Source organism: Terrapene carolina, unplaced genomic scaffold, assembly GCF_002925995.2.
Source record: "Terrapene carolina triunguis isolate 2854851 unplaced genomic scaffold, T_m_triunguis-2.0 Scaffold250, whole genome shotgun sequence".
Taxonomy (NCBI): Eukaryota; Metazoa; Chordata; order Testudines; family Emydidae; genus Terrapene; species Terrapene triunguis.
Window position 1 is genome coordinate 1,378,708 of NW_020664601.1, and position 18,127 is coordinate 1,396,834.

Genomic DNA, 18,127 nt, shown 5'->3' on the forward strand with positions numbered 1-18,127 from the left:
TCGACGTAAGAGCGGCGGCAGTCGACCCCACGCCGTGAGGTAAGTCGACCTAAGATACGTCGACTTCAGCTACGCTATTCTCGTAGCTGAAGTTGTGTATCTTAGGTCGATTCCCCCTGCCCCCCAGGGTAGACCAGGCCTAGGACACATGTTTAGGAGCTGGTCCAAAGCCCACGAAAGTCAATGGGAGTCTTTCCATTGACTTCATTGGACTTTGGACCAGGCTTTTAGTATACTTCTACTCCCTAAGGGAGCCTTTTGCCAGTGTGCAGGGGACACGTATATATAGGCCTGCTTCAAGTATGATCTCAAAGCATCCTCAGCTATTGAAGGAGGCATCACGTATAGTTAATTCTACAGAATCAAGTGGAATCAGGTTCCCCATTACAAAGCATGGATGTAATAACCATGCCTAGAGCTCTATATGTTGTACTTACAGTAATTCAGGCTCCTGAACTAGAAAACAGGACTGGGATTTTCCCATAATTACAGAATCTTTCCCCATTAGCGGTCAGGTTGCTTTTAAAGAAATCTTCATTCTCTAAGGGCAAGACATTTGCATTTCTGGACCACAGGCTTTAAGCTTTACAGGAAAGATGGCTTCTTCGGAATCTTTGTGCCAAGATTCTCTCTCTTGGCAGCTTCTTAGTCTGTGGATTTACAGCCAGACTATTTCAAGGAGGAGCTGAGCCAAGGTTTTCAGAACTTTGCCCACCTTCCTTTCTAACGCCCGTGTGGTTTCCACACTGACACTTCAATTGCTCAAAGCAGGGACCAGTGTAGGTTTTGGAATTTTGATGAGAAGTGATCAAATCCTATTACGCTCTTGTGGCTTGCTAGCTAAAGCAAAAGACCAGCCAGGGCACTGCCTCCATTGCTTAAATAAGAATACATCCTGTGTTTATTAGCATCGCGACACACTGATTGGTCATTTACCAAGGCAGTGGCCTCCTTTTCCTTTCAGTCAGTCCTAAGGCAGTGAGCCCGCTCACTGTCCTGGCTTCACGGAGAAAAGGACAAGATCAGACAGGCAGGTTGGAAAACTGATCGTAGCTCTGCTTCGACCTTCCATCTCTGTCACATGAAGAACTCAAGGAATCCAAACAAACATTTAGTGGATCAGCACAAACCTTCTGGAGGCTGGTGGTGAAGCATGGCACACGCATCTTTCCCACCTTGCCTTCTGCTTGCATCAGAAGTTAACTTTGCTTTCTGATAAATCCTAGCTACAGCCCAGAACAAACCCACCGAGAACAGAAGAGCGCTTTGGCACACAACATTCAGCTTCCCTTCATGAAACCTCCCACTGCAAATGGAAAAGAGCTAGAGAACTAAGAATGGGCATACGACACTGCCCCATTGCACTCAAGATGAAAAGATGCACAGTCTTTCCCCCGGGACGTGAGCTGTGCTCACCGGGATTTCTGGAATAAAGCTGGATGTTGCATAGACTTGATGGAAGGCTGGCTTTCCTGGTAAGAATACTCAATAGCCTTGTTTGACGGATTGCTGGCTATTAGGACTTCAGAAAAATCTATTGCTGCAAAGGCCATTGGAAAAATGCTACTGGCCACATGGACCAAGTGCTCATTTGTAAAGAAGGCCCCTCTGTCTCTCTGTCTTCCCAAAGCTTCTCTATCTGTTTGTAAGAATGGCTCAAAACCCTCTGCATCATATCTATTCCCACCTTAACAGAAACTAAACTCTGGTTTATGAGACCAAGCTCTTGTGTTTATAAAAATGGGAGAAAAACAGTTAAAATATTTAGCACGTTAACCAGCTTTGCCTCTCTCTGCACGTGAGCAGGGGTGAAAGCACTTTGTGATTTGTCCACGGAAAAAAAACCCCACAGACTTTTTAACCACCTCCTGGCACCAATACATTGTCTATTGGTCACCGTACCAACTCCTGCATGCCTCCCCAAGCATTCGTACCAAACACAGCTCAGCACAGGATCATTTCCCGTCATCTCTACCCTGGGCTGTGTTGCCTTTTAGTTGCAAACCTTTATAAGGATGTCTCATGAATAGACAGGCAATGTAATTATATTGTTTGTTTCCCCTCCTTGCCCCTACCCCTGCTAAAATGTCACTGACTTGGACATTTGCATTGTGGAAGGGCAGCCTGGATAGAAACTGTTCTCTGAATGGGCTTTGGCAACCTTGGGTGGTATTTTTGGCTTTGGGGGTAGACAGGGACGTGGCTCTCTCAATGTATTTAATGACTTCTGCGCACACTGGTTGGCAGCCACAACCTCAAGTTCTGCCCCTCCGTCAGCTGCCGTCAAGGCTGCACCTACATGACGACTGCCCTCTTGCAAAGGCAATGCCATTTTTTTTTGGTTCAAGAAGTCCTGCTCGGTAGCATGAGCCACGTGAAGTGGGGTGGTGGTTTTAACTATTTTATAGGGGGTGGACTGCCCCTGTAAAGCCGGGGATGACAGGTGTCGGTCGTGCAGACCCTCTGCCAGCTGAACTGCCCCAGAGTCAAGCATAGATAAGATTGGCACACTGCCGCTGCCACCAGACAGCCTCTGACGAGGAAGCGAGTTGAAGGCTGGGTGGCCCAGTCCTACTGTCTGCTGTGCTGAGTCTATGCTCCCTTCTGAGTGCATCCCCAGATCTGCAATCTCACCCACAGATGCAGACTTGGGTACTGAGGATTTTAAATCTGGTTTGTTCTGTGGCACTGCACCGCTAAGTTTCTCGATACTGGGCACCTGCCCAGAAGAGTTATCCTCACTGTACTCCAACTCGGATATGTTGTCATACTGAGATACGTTAGAAGGCCGTCTACCATCCTGCAGAGGGAGAGAGAGAGTATCAAGGGCTTTCTCCATACACAAGACAGGCACTTGTACTTTCTCTGACAAGTCGCAAGGAGAAGCAAGGTTTTGTTCTGGTGCTGAGCGCGAGTCTGTACTGGGAGGCTGGTGCTGCTGCTCTGGAGGCAGCCCTGTCAGTAAATCCACTGGGAAGATGGTAGCACTGGTGTCTTCAGGACTCGAGACGTTTTGCACAGAAGTGTCTGAGGGTCTTTGTTCGGCAGGGGAAGGAAGAGACGGTGTTTGGTTTGGCAACTCCTGACCTGCTAATATATTATTGTGATTGACAGGCAGGTCTACTTGGGGGTTGTGGCTCTGGGTGGCAATGTCCCCTGCAGAGTTGTCCATGGCTGACCCTTCGGGTTGTGCTTGCTGAGGTGCCTGCAGCTGAGCTGTGTGGAGAATGGCCTGGTTTGTGTTGCCTACAGCAGGGGAGGGGCTATGTTCCTGCAGTTCCTCTTTACCACTTCCTGCACTGAGAGTCTGAGGACTCTCTTGTGAGACAGCCTCCCTGCTCACTGGTGGTGCATCCTGGCTCTCCAGGAGGGCCTGAACCTCATTCTCCTCTGGAGGAGACAGCTCCTGTGATGGGGTTTCACCAGCAACTTTCTTTGGTGACTCTACCTGATTTTCTTCTCCATGCTGGTTTTCCTCTTGGCATTGCTGGTGGCCCTTAAATGGATGCTGATGCACATCTGTTGCTGCTGCCGGCGAGGGAAGCCCATCCTGTGGCAGAGGAGGGAGCCTCTCGTTTATTGCCATGTTCGCGTTACCAACAGTTTCATTCAGATGAGCAGGGCTGTTGTTTGGAGAGGACAGCTTTGTAGCTCGGTCAGGGTCGAGGTCAGTGACAGCCTTATTCTGGCCATTCGCTGCAATGCTGGGTTTCAGTGCCACGAGATTTAGAGAAAGCTCCAGCCCCAATGGTTTCTTAGGGAATTCTTCAGGTTTTGCTATAAGGAAAAAAAAACAACACATATTAAGCTCTCTTTCAAGGTGTGCTTTAACAAGTCCAGCAAGACAGGCCATTGGGAGGGATCTGAATCATGTCGAACAAACATCCGCCCTTCAAAAGGAAAACATAGGGGAACTGAGTGGCCCAAGGTCACAGAGCCAGTCAGTGGCAGAGTGGTAACAGAACACAGGTCTCCAGTGCCCTATCAGTCTGACCACCACAGTGCTTCCCCAGGAGTGAAAAGCCTGAGCGGTTGAGAGAAGAGATCTGAGCCAGAGGATTTCCACACCTCCAGGCTGATGGGTTTATTTTATTGTTAGCACCTATTTTAACTTCAGTGATGAACCAGCTGGATAAAGGAGGCCTTTGTTAAAGATTCACATCTCCTTCCCCTTCACCTACAGTGGTAGAGCTCACAAAAGACACCCCCTGAGGTCTCCCAGAGGTCAGCCCCCAAAAGCAGGATGCACCAGACTTGTTACGGTATAAACAAGCAAAGCAGGTGGGCACTGGGAGTCAGGACTCCTGGGTTTTATTCATTGTGCAGCTCTGGGTAAGTCACTTAACCTCTTTGTCTCTGTTTAGCTGTAAAATGGACATACTTCGCTGTTCACAACTTTGTTGTGAGACTTCAGGCAAGACTGAATCTTTACACAGGACAAGATGCATGGGTCAGCATGCATCTGCACCCGTCCAGAGGCAGCCAGGCAAAGGAATGGTGCCCCATCACGGTGCCTTTCTTGGGTCTCCCTGTATTCCACAGAGAAATTCATGTGTGCTAGTTTCTTGTCAGGTGCTGCTACCTCCTCCCCCTGCCTACCTCTGTGTGTGTGTGGGGGGGGGGGGGGGGGGGGGGGGGAGGGAGAGAGAGCTCATCCCCTCCTCTATGCACACACCAGCAACCTGGGTAGCCTGTAAAGCAGAGCAGAGGGGAAGCTATCATATTCTCTTATTCCTCTGCACAAGCATGTCTGGCAAGTGACAATCTCAACCTTAAGTTTTGCAATCTTTTCTCGGAGGAGCTCAAAGTTCTTTACTGATATCAATCAATGATCATGTTCAATAATTAATTCCCTCTTACCCTATAAGAAAAGCATTTCCATTTCCATGTGTGTTTTGTGTTGTCAGCTGATCAGGGTTTATTAGTCTGATTATACACAGTCCCAAACGGGAGTTCTGATAAAAGTTAAACTGGCTCCAAACCACCCTGATTTGAGGTTGCAGAACCTGGTTCCCCTTAGCCAATCTCTAGTTACAGCCTGACACAAGAGTTCCTCAAAAGAGACTTAGAGAGAACTGCAGACTCACAGTTCAGTGCAATTATGCTGTATTCATGTACTTACCCAGGTGGGGTTTTGTAGGTTTCTAATGAGTGTTTCATTTATTTTTCAATAAGTGTTTCTACAACAGGAGCCATAGCCAACTGAGGTTCCATCTCGTGTATGATGAAGGATTTACGCTAAGGGGGCTCTATCTACCCACTCAATGCTACAACATAAAGAGGGCAATTACCATGGCAACCCCTGCACTATGTGAAACACAACATTGCCCCTGCCTGCCCTGTGAAGTGCCAGTGGCTGGGAAGTTCACACACCCAGAAAATCTGTGTAACCAAAACAATGCACGCAGACCACAGCTGCAACATCTGGCTCAATTCAAACGTGCAAAGACTCTGCAAATCAGAACAACAACAAAATACCCAGGAGGAGCAGAGTGATACAACTTGGGGTTAAAAAAATCACATTAATGACAAACGGCACATAGGGCCAGATTTTCAAAAGAGCTCAGCATGCCTGGTGCTGAGTTTTGCCGAAAAAATCCACGTATCTCCCTAGGAGCTGTTGGCCCAGGAGCTGTCTGGTCCCAGATTACTACGTTGACATAAAGCCACCATTGCTCAACTCAGTCTCTCTTTGCACCCAAGAGATCTCGAACAGAACAGAGAACCGGGGTCACACAATTGCCTCTGCAATTCAGAAGGCCACAGCAGTTAGCCTTTTCCTGCTGTTTAGAGAGAAAAGAATCCTGAAAAAATTGCATTGCTCTGGCCTTGAAAGATATGATTAGTGCTGGCACCAAGGAGTTAATTTGAACTGCTTGGCCTACCCTGGGCTGCAGTAGAAAAATTGAAATTAATGCTGCTTTCATGCTCTGCCTACCTGGGGGCGGAAGGTCAAATTTCATTTTGCGCAATTCAGTCATGGACGTTTGCAATTGTTCAATAATAATATCATCTTCATAATGCAGAGAAGCAGAAATTCTCTCCTGCAGGAATTCCCGTAAGTCCTCCAGGGACATCTTCAGTAAGCGTTCTAGTGGATAGCATAAAACACAGCAAAATGTGAGAACAACATGGTATCTCAATGAGAGAGAGAGAGAGAGAGAGGGGGGTGAGAGAGTGTGTGTGTGTGTGTGTGAGTGAGTGTGTGTGAGAGAGAGAGAGATCCAGACAGTGTTTCTACTGGATCAGCAGTTTTAACTATCGGTACAGGACATTTCTTTTACATTTAAGTTACAATGTGGGGCAGAAGAAACAATGCATGGCTTCCTTTTTCCATGTGTTTTTCTGCCTGGTATTTATGGTTCTCTCAAGTCGATCTCTAGTCCCAATCCTGCAAACATTTATGTCTGCATGTAACTTTACTCAGGTGAGTAGTTCTCATGGACTTCAATGGGATCACTGAATGAGTAAGATTATGCAGGTGCATAAATGTTTCCAGGTTCAGGGCCTTGGTTCAGTGACAGAATGTGTCTGACTGTTCCTGAATGTTTCTTTTACACCTCTAGGGGGAGTAAAGCTGCACGTTACAGACACAACAGATTAATGGTGGATAGTGCAACCTGAGGTTGCTCAGCACAGACATTCAGAATTGGTGCTTCACACTCTTCCCATATCTAATATATGATTTCACAGCCTTCTGTGATGGAGAGCAGCCACTGCCATTAGCCACCTGTCCCACTGCATTGTTCATCAAGGCTTATTTGTCCAGTCTTCCTCTCTTTTTCTTTACATACATTACTTCACATGCACAAACCAGTCCACATGGAGACTTAGTGCACAGCAAGCGGAAGTGTAAATCTACCCTGCGTGCCTGCCATGCACTAGCTGGCTGAGCGGACCCTGCTACTGCACACTAAAAAGTTCCACAGTGCACTTGGATCTACCGCTAAGATTTCTTTCTTGGTAAGACTTTTAAACAATTATAGGAAGTTTAGGATGGATGGAGATAAATAGCACTCACCCACTTATAAATGCACCTACCCTGCTAATGTACTAATGGTATCCATGTGATGGATGGATGCATGGTTACCATGCACTTTTGACCATTACACCTGCACTCCGTCCACTAATCCATCTCTTCAGGCTTTATTCAAACATTCCAAACCTCAGAGCAGCTTCAAACCCCTGCATTTGTCCTGTTCCCTCTAAAAAAGATGCACTGGCCAAAGCCTTCAATGAGCAATATTCACTACTGCCCAGTGACAGGTTTAGGAGCTGACCTCTCTGTCCTGTGACTGGTATGGCTACAAAGGAGAGCCTTGTACCACTGGAAAGAGGAGATGCTGAGTTTTCCAATAAGACCAGCAGGGCCCCGAAGTCCTGAAATATCTCACTGTAAGGCAGTGACATTTTTATGTAAATAAAAGCAATTTCAGGTCATTTTTAGAAGTATTTTTATAAATACATTATTGTATTGCTCTCTCCTCTGAGCCTTGTTTAGTTGGACTAAGGAACATTACTTTGCAGAAGAAGAGATGCAAATAAAACAAAATAGTCCCACTAACATTTTTAAATGTGCTCTAAAACACTCTTAAAATAGTTTTTCTGTAAAGCATGTTATACATGTATACAATACAGTACGTGGCGTCAGAAAGCGCATTTTGCAATGTTTACAGTTCTGTAGATTGGGCCCAGGATTGCAGCATGGTGGGGGACTTTTTTTTTTTTAAGACTTTGGATGTTTCAGTGCAGGAACTGTGCCTTCTTTGGTGTATGTACAGCACCTAGCGCTAACAGAACCAAGCAATCAACCACAAAGCATTCATCTCCAATGCCAATGTGCGCTGAGCAAGGCAGGGCTCCTATAGGACATACTGCCCTGGTCCACTGAGGGGAATTTCCCAGTGGCTGATGGAAGTCCTGCAGCAGAGGACGCCCTGAGTAATCTCTCTTGTCTCCCTCAGTATACTGAGCAGGTGGGATTTGGCCCTTGGGGAGTAGATGTGAAAAGGCCAATGTGCCTTTTTTGAGGGCAAAGGCATAGTTCCCCTCTGGCGTTAAAGAGTCAAACATGGGACTGTGTGTAGTAATTTGCTTTCTCTGAAATCCGGGTGAGGCCTGAAACGGCACCAGTCTGTACTGCCCAGTAGGGGTTGTATGATATCATACATGTGTAAATCCAACGATACAGAGAAAAAAGCCAAACAGCCAACTGTGGGGCACCATCAGGCTAACTTCAGACATGGTGTAAATGGACACAGCTTCAGGAGATGCATCCATTTTGGTCAGATCTGTATCTTGGTCCAATTAAAGTAAAAGAAAAACTTTCAAACCAATGCTGGGCTTGTCTCTCCCTAAGCCCTTCCTGACTAAGGAGGTTAAATCTAAACCCCAGGCTCTAATGATAGGATCATCCCGGCTGAATGGGGAAGTCGAGCAAGTCTGCTGAGCCGCTTACTTTTGTGCAGCTTCAGGATGGTGTACGCCATAGCTGTCAGAACCCGTTCTCCTTCCAGGATGTAGATATCCCACAACCGCAAGGTGAGCGTGAAGGGAGTCTGTTTACAAAAAGAAGCAGGTTAGATGATGTGATGATTTGGGGAATCTGCCTGTAAAACGTATGGATTCTGGGTGAGATTATGAACCCTTTCCCTGTAAGTATCTATACTAATCTGCCGATTTCATCTGAGGCTCGTTGGCTTCTCTCTGTGCTTTTGCCTTTATGCTGGATCGAAATTCTAAAGGCGGGTGACAAAAGGCTAACAAAAGAGGGTCACTGACTTAACATTACTTGACATGGAACAGCACTAAACAACAGACTGCCTCCCGACCAGGAGAAGGGATTTATCAGGGGAGAGCTCACCTAGCAACAAAGTTACCCATAACACACTGTGGTCCCCTATTGAGGCTGACCAGGGAGTCACCTGATGTAGGAGACAGGAAGGTGATAAAGGGCAGAAGCTGGTCTATTTGCTCGCTCTCTTTAGCCATTTTTCACCAGCTGAAGATGAGTGAAGCTGCTTTGGGAGCTGGGTGAGGCAAAGCAGGGGAGATCCCACCTACATGAACACACAGTGTGAGCTAGAGCGAGAGGAAATGCATGTAGGATGTATTATTTTTGTATGGATCTGTGTATTTCTCATGCAATTTAGTAAAGAGCAACAGCACTGTAGAACTCTGTGCAGTGTGTGTTATATGCTACAACTACCATGGGGCCTGTGAGTTAAATTGTATCTCTGAAGGCTCACCCCTTTGGTGGGATTCTGGGAGCGGTTGCGTTTAAATGACAGGGGCAGTCTGAGGAGTCAGCACTGGTTGCGAGGGTTAGGCAGCGGGGCTGCCTGGTTGCAGCTCTCAGGGTTGTGTGGTGCTAGGCAGAGGGTCTGCACTCAAAGAGCATCAAGGGACCCCAAGACTGGGGCAGTGCCTGGAATCTGTTCAGACTTGAGGCTTAAAACACCAGGGGATCCAGATGCTGGATTCCCGTCCCAGCACTGTGGTGGTCTGCCAGCAAGGGGAATTGGACACGATCTGTAACAGATGGCATGGGTATTTTGCCCCAGGGCTATTCTAGCTGGATTGATCTGCTCAGGAACGACAGTGCATAGAATGTGCCATAAACCTTCCAATTAACACCCCAACATAGCACAGAGAGATGCTTTGTTTTCAGGACCGATTTAGGGTTATGCGTGTATTATGAGCTACAATTCTGGTTTTAAAACAATTGTCCACATGCTTGGCTGGCCAGAGAGTTGCAATTATGACAGATACAACGTTCCTTCTTTGGGACCGTAAGGTGAAAAAAATTCAATCTAAGCCAACTTGAAAATGGATTCCCTACCTTGAAAAGTCGTTACTATATTTAGTTTTGCAAGTATGTGAAAGCTTTGCTATTTTCAAGGCTGGTCATGAGAATCAGCAGAACAGACCATGGCCTGTTTAATTGGATGATCCTGGGCCTGTCTGTCTAGTATATTAAGGCAGCTTTGCACTGCTCTGGTGGCACAAAGCTGCCCTCAAGCCAGCAGTGTGGGAATTCCACCAGTGTAGGGGAATCTTTTGTGGCACACAGCCACTGAAGTGGCTCCTTTGCCGCTCCCTGCGGCTATGACCATAGAAGTCTGGTTGGAGAAAAGAAGTGGAGCAGGCTCCCTTACACTCATTTGATTCCTGCCTGCTGGAATATCCTGTAGGGGCCATTGGCAGCTGCTCTATGCCAGCAGCCAGACCAATTTAAACAGAAGTGGCTTGACTGTCAGAGGTATTGAGCAACCTCATTTCCCAGTGAAGTCAGTGAGAACTGCAGGTGGCTTAACAACTTAGACAATTGGGCCATTTCTGTTGTGATATCTAATTATGGACTCATGAGCCTACATTTATTTGCTGAAGTTTAAAAATTTTGGCCACAGCAGTTAATTTAATTCAGAGTACATGAACTTTACATGACTATACTATACTGCCTTCAATCCAAAGATCTCAAAGTCCTTTACAAGTGTAATGAACTCACCCTACTGAGGTAGGTATTATCCTTTTTATAAAGCTGGGGAAACAGATGCTCAGTGAGGGTAAGTGATTTAGCAGATTTGTTGCAGAGCCAAGGAAAATAAAAATCTGACTCCCATGCCTATACTTTTGCCCTAAAACCATCTTTCCATCTATTATTCATGGTGTGACCGTCTCAGTGGCATGCAGTTATTTTAAGCCTATCTCCTGCCGGGTATATGCTTTATGAAAATATGCAAAATATCTTGGCCTCTAAAATATTCATAGAATCTTATTAGAAAAATATGTAAAAATTCCCAGATGCACTAGAGAAAATCAACTCTGGATCCAGATTGCCAAGTAGAAGCTCTCCCAGGAACAGCCCTCACCCGGTCAATGAAGCACTGCAGGAACCACTTGGTTGTGTAAATCCCTGTTGTCATCTGCTCCTTGTCCTAGAATGAGACAGCAAGCAAAGAGATGTTTACTTCACTGGACCGGCTGCTGGAGCCTTGTGTAAATCTCATGGTTTTTTAATACTGATTTCTGGCCGAGGTCCTGGAAATGGTTTGTCAGGCTCTGGATGGGTCTATGAAGCGTCATCTCATCTGAAATGTGTCTCCTGTCCCTACTTAAATGACAGTAAGACCAACCCAAACCCTTGCCTGAACCTGAGCCTCACTGTAGTTACATTTGTACCCCTGGTTTCAGCTGCTCCAGATATGCTTAGCCCCATACACGTGCCAACATGCCACAGAAAAGACATTTGTGCTAGAGGGTTTTCTGGCCCAATTTCCAGACAAGAGAGGTCTGCAAAAAAAAGTTCAGGCAACAGAAACACAAATGAGTCCGATTAATAACATTGTTTTTACACCTCTTCCATTCAAGGATCTCAGAGTGCTATGAGCAAAGGCTGAAGGAACTGGGTATGTTTAGTTCGGAAAAGAGAAGAGGGGGAACATGATAGCGGTCTTCTGATACTTGAAAGGCTGCGATAAAAAAAAAAATGTAGAAAAGTTGTTCTCTTTTGCCGCAGAGGGCAGGACAAGAGGCAATGGGTTCAAACTACAGCATAGCAGATTTAGATTAAATCTCCAGAAAAACTTCCTAACTGTAAGAACAGCAGGGCAATGGAACAGACACCTTGGGAGGTTGTGGAAGCTCCTTCACTGGTGGTTTTCAAAAGGAGGCTGGACAGCCACCTGTCATGGATGGTTTAGACACAACAAACCCTGCAGCTTGGCAGGGGGTTAGACTAGTTGACCCTTGAGGCCCCTTCTAACCCTGTGGTTCTGTGATTCAAACAATCAAGCCTCACGATGCTCACCTGACATAGGCAAGAAGAGAAGCATCCTATAATAATTCTAGACATGCTTACAGACAAAATTGTTTGTTACACCACATTCAAATAACAAGCTCCAAACAAGCCCTTACTTGCTGAGCTAAAGGAGACACTTAACTAGTTGTACTGGTGTCTGCAGGCACTAGGAGACAAGTTCCCACATGCTTGAGCAGGTTGGACACTATCTAGTAGAGGGCAATGGCACACAGACAGGTGTGTTCGTGGCTATGTGAATTTTTGGATCCTTCTCTAAATGGGCCTTTTGGAGATTTGCTATCACTAGTTTCAAGCCTGCTCTTCTTCTGCTTCCCCCTCACTCTGGTGCTAGGTGAAAAATTGCAGTGTGCGCCTCACTGGAGGGATGATGTGCAACACATGCACCTGTATGAAAACAACAGGAGCACTGCTGTGGTATCAGAAAAGAGAAACTGAGGGAGGAGCACCAGAAACAAGGGGGGGAGGGGGAACACCTCTAGAACTACCCCCCGTCAGCTGCACTCACCACCAGTCCAGCTGGGATTCTAGGGGTGCCAGCTACCTTCTCTTTTCCAGCAAACTCCTTTTTTGCCAAGCAAGAAACTCCCTGTATCCCTCCAGAGTCTCTTCAGCTTCCACCTCCACTCTGTTACCTTCACTTTCCAAATGGTTAGATATTATTTAACTGGACAGATCAGCCAGAAACAAGGATATAAATCTTACTATTAAGGGTATGTCTACACTACCCGCCGGATTGATGGGTAGTGATCGATTTATTGGGGATCGATGTATCGCGTCTCGTCTAGATGCAATACATCGATCCCCGAATGCACTCCCCGTCAACTCCGGAACTCCACCAGGGCGAGAGGCGGAAGCGGAGTCGACGGGGGAGCGGCGGCTGTCGATCCCACGCCGCGAGGACGCAAAGTAAGTCAATCTCAGTCGATCTAAGATACGCAACTTCAGCTACGAGAATAGCATAGCTGAAGTTACGTATCTTAGATCGATCCCCCCCCCCCCAAGTGTAGACCAGGCCTAAGTGTTCAAACATGAATTAGCTCAAGAAAGTTTATTGACAATAGCACCTGGTATGATCACATTAAGCAGGGGGGTGTATTGTCAAAGCACAGACATGGGCCCCTCTTCTAACAGCAAAGGACTGTACTTTTCCATACCCCATTTTGCAGAGGCATAGCATGCTCTCCATTCAGGAAAATATGGTTACTAGCTCGTGGAGTCACTCAAATGCAGGTATTTTTGTTCCTATTGGCTGGAATGCAGCGTTCCTTCTCCCGCCACCGTCTCTTTCACAACAGCAGTAATTAAGTGAAAAACTAGCCCTACTCTGTTACATTTCTACCGCAGGGGTGGGCTCATCTGCAGCACCAAGCAAAAGCTATTTCAGATGACGACAATATAAACAGCTTTTCCTGGAGATATTGCCACCAAGCCCCGCTAGGAATGCAGGGGTTAAGCAAACCCGACTTATGCAAATCCGCACTTATGGAAAAAGTTCCGTAAGCTAGAAATAGGAGGGTTCTTTTTGTTTTTGGCGTAATGGTCCGGCATACTTTTCCAACTTATGCAAAATTCGAGTTACGCAAGGCGTTCCAGAACGGAAGCTTGTGTAAGTCGGGGAGCGTCTGTACCCAAAATATGAAACACATGCAGAAAAGGAGGAGTGAGTGTCACAAAATAGATGGCTAGTTGCTAGGTCTCAGTCCCATACTGCAGATGCTATTCCAGCCAACAAATGGCGTTGTACCATCTGCTGGAGACAAAAACAGTTGGAGTTGCTGAGCCAGCAAACTGAATAACACTGCATCAGTTCTAATGTGTCCCTCTGCTGGAAGGAAGGAAACGTCCCCATTCAGCAGGACTGGTGTGGGAGAACGTTAAATGAAAACAAATGTGCAGCATGGAGCCAAACTGTAAGGGGAAAGCTCTGGGCTTTCCAGCATCTGTAATGCAAGAAGATGATAATACCCTCCAGGTTTTATGGCCAGCATGACATAGCAATGCCCGGTTAGTGCATGAAATAACTCCGTTCACACATGCCCTGGATACATTTTCCTGCCTTTTCTAGGAAAGTCTCCAGATTTTAAAATCTCTCGCACAAATGCTGGTGGCCAGCCACAAAACCTGAACTGTTCACTTCAGAAATATTTAGGAGACAAATGAGGCAGGTATTTAGCTAACTCTTCAGTGGCGGAAGCAGTTGTATGATTAGCTGTACATTAGGGTAGAGGTGTATTTAACAGAACAAGTTAACATTAAAGCAATTAATGTAAACATGACATGAGTATGGGAAGATGGTTGACAAAAAGATACCATGTGCTTCTTCAGCTTCGGAAATAGTTTACTTAAAATCTGCTCATGATGGGCCTGAAATCTCTGCAGCTTTGGGAACCCGGGAATGAAAAACCCTTGAAAAGAAAAATATACAGAAGCAATTAGAGACAAACCTAAAAGTAATGACAGATGTAGACTGGGGGGCTGATTTTCCAAGATGCTGAACATCCACATCCCCCATTGACTTCAAGTGGAGCTGAGGATGCTCTACAAATCAGGCCTTAATGGCCTTTTGTCTTGCATGGCCTAGGTTCTACCCCTTTTATTTGGGCTGCGTCCAAAACTCTGCAACATACCCTACTGTGGCGTTCAATGCTGGTTCTTCTGAAACTGCTCCTCCACAGCAGACCAGTCAAACCTTAAGCACGCCATTACAATCTGGGCCTGATCCAGAGCCCACTGAAGCCAATGTAAAGGCTGCCATGGACTTTGGATCAGGTCCTTTATTTGCATGACAAGGTCTGCTCAGCAGTACATCACCTCTCTGGGACTAGAACAGACTTCAACAGTGGTAAACCGGTGCCATACAATGGGAGCACAACACGAGCTTATAATCGCTATAATTTAGTGGCAGACACATTTTAACCCAGATGTTGAAGAAAACTACAATAAAGTTAGAGGGTAGTTCTATCTTCCGTGCATGCCCTCTGCTTCTTATATGCCAAGAGCTTTTTTTTTTTTTTTTTTTTAAGCAAAATATGTGGTGGTTTTATGACAGTATAAATAAAAGCAAGAAGCATTTGAGCAACATCTTTCAACGCTCCCTCACTATGATCTTCTGTAGCTATTAAATTACACAAACCACCCTTCTAATTAAAAAAAATCTCTGCACAGAGACTTAAAACCCCCCCACTTCTTCAGTTTAAAAATCAGAATAAAATGAAAGGAGCTTTACTGTGGTTGGTGTAAAATAGTACACCACATTTCCCAGAACACGTCTGGACAAATGCATTAGGGAATGTATTCTATAGTGTGTTTAAAGCAGCCCACTATGTATGGTTCCTACGGGTAAGTCTACACTAGACATTATTTTTAAACCTAGAGTTAACTGATTGTCATGAAACGTTTGTATGCTGGAACACACTAGCTTTTACAAATGTGTTAATTACCTTGCATCAAGAAAGTCCAGTGCAGATAAACCCCAAGTTTTTCAATTATAAACTAGTCAGCATGCAAGGGCCAAATCTGGCTCCATACTTCGATCATTTTATACATAATAAAGCCTTTAAACATGTTTCAGACAATCAGGGGACAAGAGCAGGAAGTGGGTGGAGTACACATCTGACGGCTGATTTCCTCTTGCTGACCAAAGAAGCAGCAGCATGAAGACTAATCAACCACCATGTGAAGTCTACAGGAATGGTTGCAGTTCTGCTTTTCTGCTAAGGCTTACCATGCATTGCATGTCTCTGATTGGTCAGTAGTTGTGCCAGTGCCCAAAAGGCATCCTCTTCATTTAAATACATCAGCAGGATGGCAGCAATCTGACTCATCCCTTGGCAGTAGCTCACTTCCTGGAAGGGACAAGCAGCACATACATGTTTACATGACACTAATTCTTAAACATATTGGGCTGTGCACAGGTACACGTGACTTCCACCGTTTTCATTAGGCAAGTGCACAGCTTTGTTTAAAAACATCTAGATGTCAGTGCTTTCAACAGGTAAGGATACCTGTGTCTCTAAAGATACACTCTCGGGCAGTGGTTTTCAATCTTTTTTCATTTGCAGATCCCTAAAAATTTTCAAATGGAGGTGAGGACCCCTTTGGAAATTCAACCTGTGGTTTGCAAACCCCTGCCATAGAAGTCTTAGACTGAAAACTAAGTGAACAGAATTCAACTATAAATGTTGCACATGCTTGGCACAGCATTTGATGCAGCGTGAGAAAGGGCGCTAAACTGTGGGCGTCTATGGTAACGACAATACTTCTGGGTTTTGACCTGCAGGTGGGAGTATTCACATACGTTTGTTTGACCAGACAAACGGAATGCCTTTTCTGGCATCTGAAACTTTATTTTCACAAGTCACCTTTTGCGGACTCCTTTAAACACCATATGCGGATCCCCAGGACTACAGGTTGAAAGCCACTGCTTTAGGGATAGGATTTTCAAAAGCAACCTGAGTGATCCAGGAGAACAAATCCCACTGACTTTCAATGGGGCTTGTGCACCTCAATCACTTAGATGCTTCTGAAAATCCCACCTGTGCATTCCCTTCCCACTGTTCAAGGGCTGTTTTTACTCTGTTTATTCTCAGATTCACAGCTCCCACAGGATACTGCATTATGCTTCTACTGTTCAACTAAGCCAGCCCCATGGACTGAACATCAGCTGCTATTCAGTCTCTGGCTCTGTCCATACTGTGGTTAAACTCATGATTGCAGCAGCTACATCTAAGAATGACTGGGAAGAGGCCAAGGACTAACAGCCAGTGACTTTCAATAGGACTTAGATGCCTAACTGCTACTTGGGCCTTTGAAAAAATCTCTCCCTCAAGTCTATCATTTAATTGCTAGATAGCTCCTTGTGAACTTCTACGCCAGATCTCTATTAGATCAAACAGTCAATCATTTAGGACACCACTTGATATCAGTGGATTCTGCACCAAGTCCTTAGTGTCAGCTTAACATCTATGGAGACTGAAGTCCCCTATTCATCCATAGCCCAGGTTCCACAGCAAGTAAAGCAGCAGCAGTTTCCCCATGCCTCCTCTAGCTTAGACCTGGAAAGTCTCCCTTGAGAGGTGAGAGGGTAGATCAGGCTCCATGGTATCTTTGCTGAGAAAACTAGCCAGGCTGCCAATTATGTGTGGGAGAGAGATGGACACTTGCCTTTGGGAACTGAACGGAGAGAGTGCTACGTTCATTTCACATAGGCCTCTGCACATCATCAAATGTTACAACTTCCAGTCACTAGCTGCCTGAATTGGCACCAGTGACCTAGAGATGAAAGAAAGTTTAGTTGGGATGAATTTGATGCATTTTAGTGTCCAAGGACAATCCATGTTGTCACTACAGAAATTCCCACTACATAAGTAGGCTTATACTTGGTTTACAAAACTCTGCTTTGCTATCCCAGGGCTGGTCCCACGACACCCAGAAAATGAAAACCCTACTGTACTCTACTGTATCTTTATGAGCAGAGAGTGCTCTTTGTGACAAATTGCCTGATGGGTCTGTAACACGGGGATATACCCACTAGTTCAATGCCTCGAATCTCATTTTTTATGCTGTGGGAGCTAAGGAAACGTGAACCTGAACTACAAAAATTCAGTCACAAATAATGTTACAGCTATTTCAGGAAATACTGTATAGGATGATAAACAGTGTATTGCTCAGATGCTGTTTGGGGTTCCCTTCAACATGCTAGTCCTAAAAATACAAAGGGAAATTCAGCAGTACCCTAAGTATGCTTGGGGTAGGGGAATGACTGTTTTTTGTCTACAAGTCCACTATGCCAATCTAGATCTTCTGGGTTAACTGTCCTCCACTGGCAGATGGAGACAGTTAATTTCTGTAGTTCATTTACACATACTGTCCTCTAAACCCGTCAGCTGAAAATGATTAACACACTGTAAGAAGTTACGGTCTTCAACCATGAGGATACCACTAAACACAGGGATAGAAATCACGAGAAAAAACAGATAGATACTCTCTTTGGACAGTAGGCCAGACATCCAGGATAATTGTTCAGGGGAAGAAAAAAAAAAAGATTTCGGTAAAGGGCAGTTTATCTTCCTGTGTTAAGCTCCATCCCAAGCAAACCTTCAGGATATCACAGGCAGTTGGAATTATGCATGGGAATAAAACGGCTGTTTGAAGAACCCACGACCTACTGTATATGTGGCTTCTGAAGATAACTAACTTGGTTTTCCTCCATGTTTACTGTCAAAGATGCACCATTGGAGCTCTGTATACAATCATCTGGCCTTCCAATTAAACACTTGATGGAAGATGAACTGTGCAAGTCAAGAA

General features: G+C 45.5%; 1 protein-coding gene across 1 annotated transcript in view; it reads right to left on the reverse strand.

The window, feature by feature from the left end:
- Window positions 1-1,620: 1,620 nt before the first annotated feature.
- Window positions 1,621-18,127, reverse strand: part of LOC112113280 (USP6 N-terminal-like protein) — a 176,346-nt gene continuing 159,839 nt past the window's right edge. Inside the window, exons 10-15 of the mRNA XM_024209520.3 lie at window positions 15,546-15,666; window positions 14,132-14,226; window positions 10,872-10,937; window positions 8,459-8,558; window positions 5,939-6,091; window positions 1,621-3,777 (exon numbers count right to left, since the gene is read on the reverse strand). Coding sequence (XP_024065288.1) covers window positions 2,081-3,777; window positions 5,939-6,091; window positions 8,459-8,558; window positions 10,872-10,937; window positions 14,132-14,226; window positions 15,546-15,666 — 2,232 coding nt within the window. The 3' untranslated portion in view covers window positions 1,621-2,080. The remainder of the gene's footprint in view (window positions 3,778-5,938; window positions 6,092-8,458; window positions 8,559-10,871; window positions 10,938-14,131; window positions 14,227-15,545; window positions 15,667-18,127) is intronic.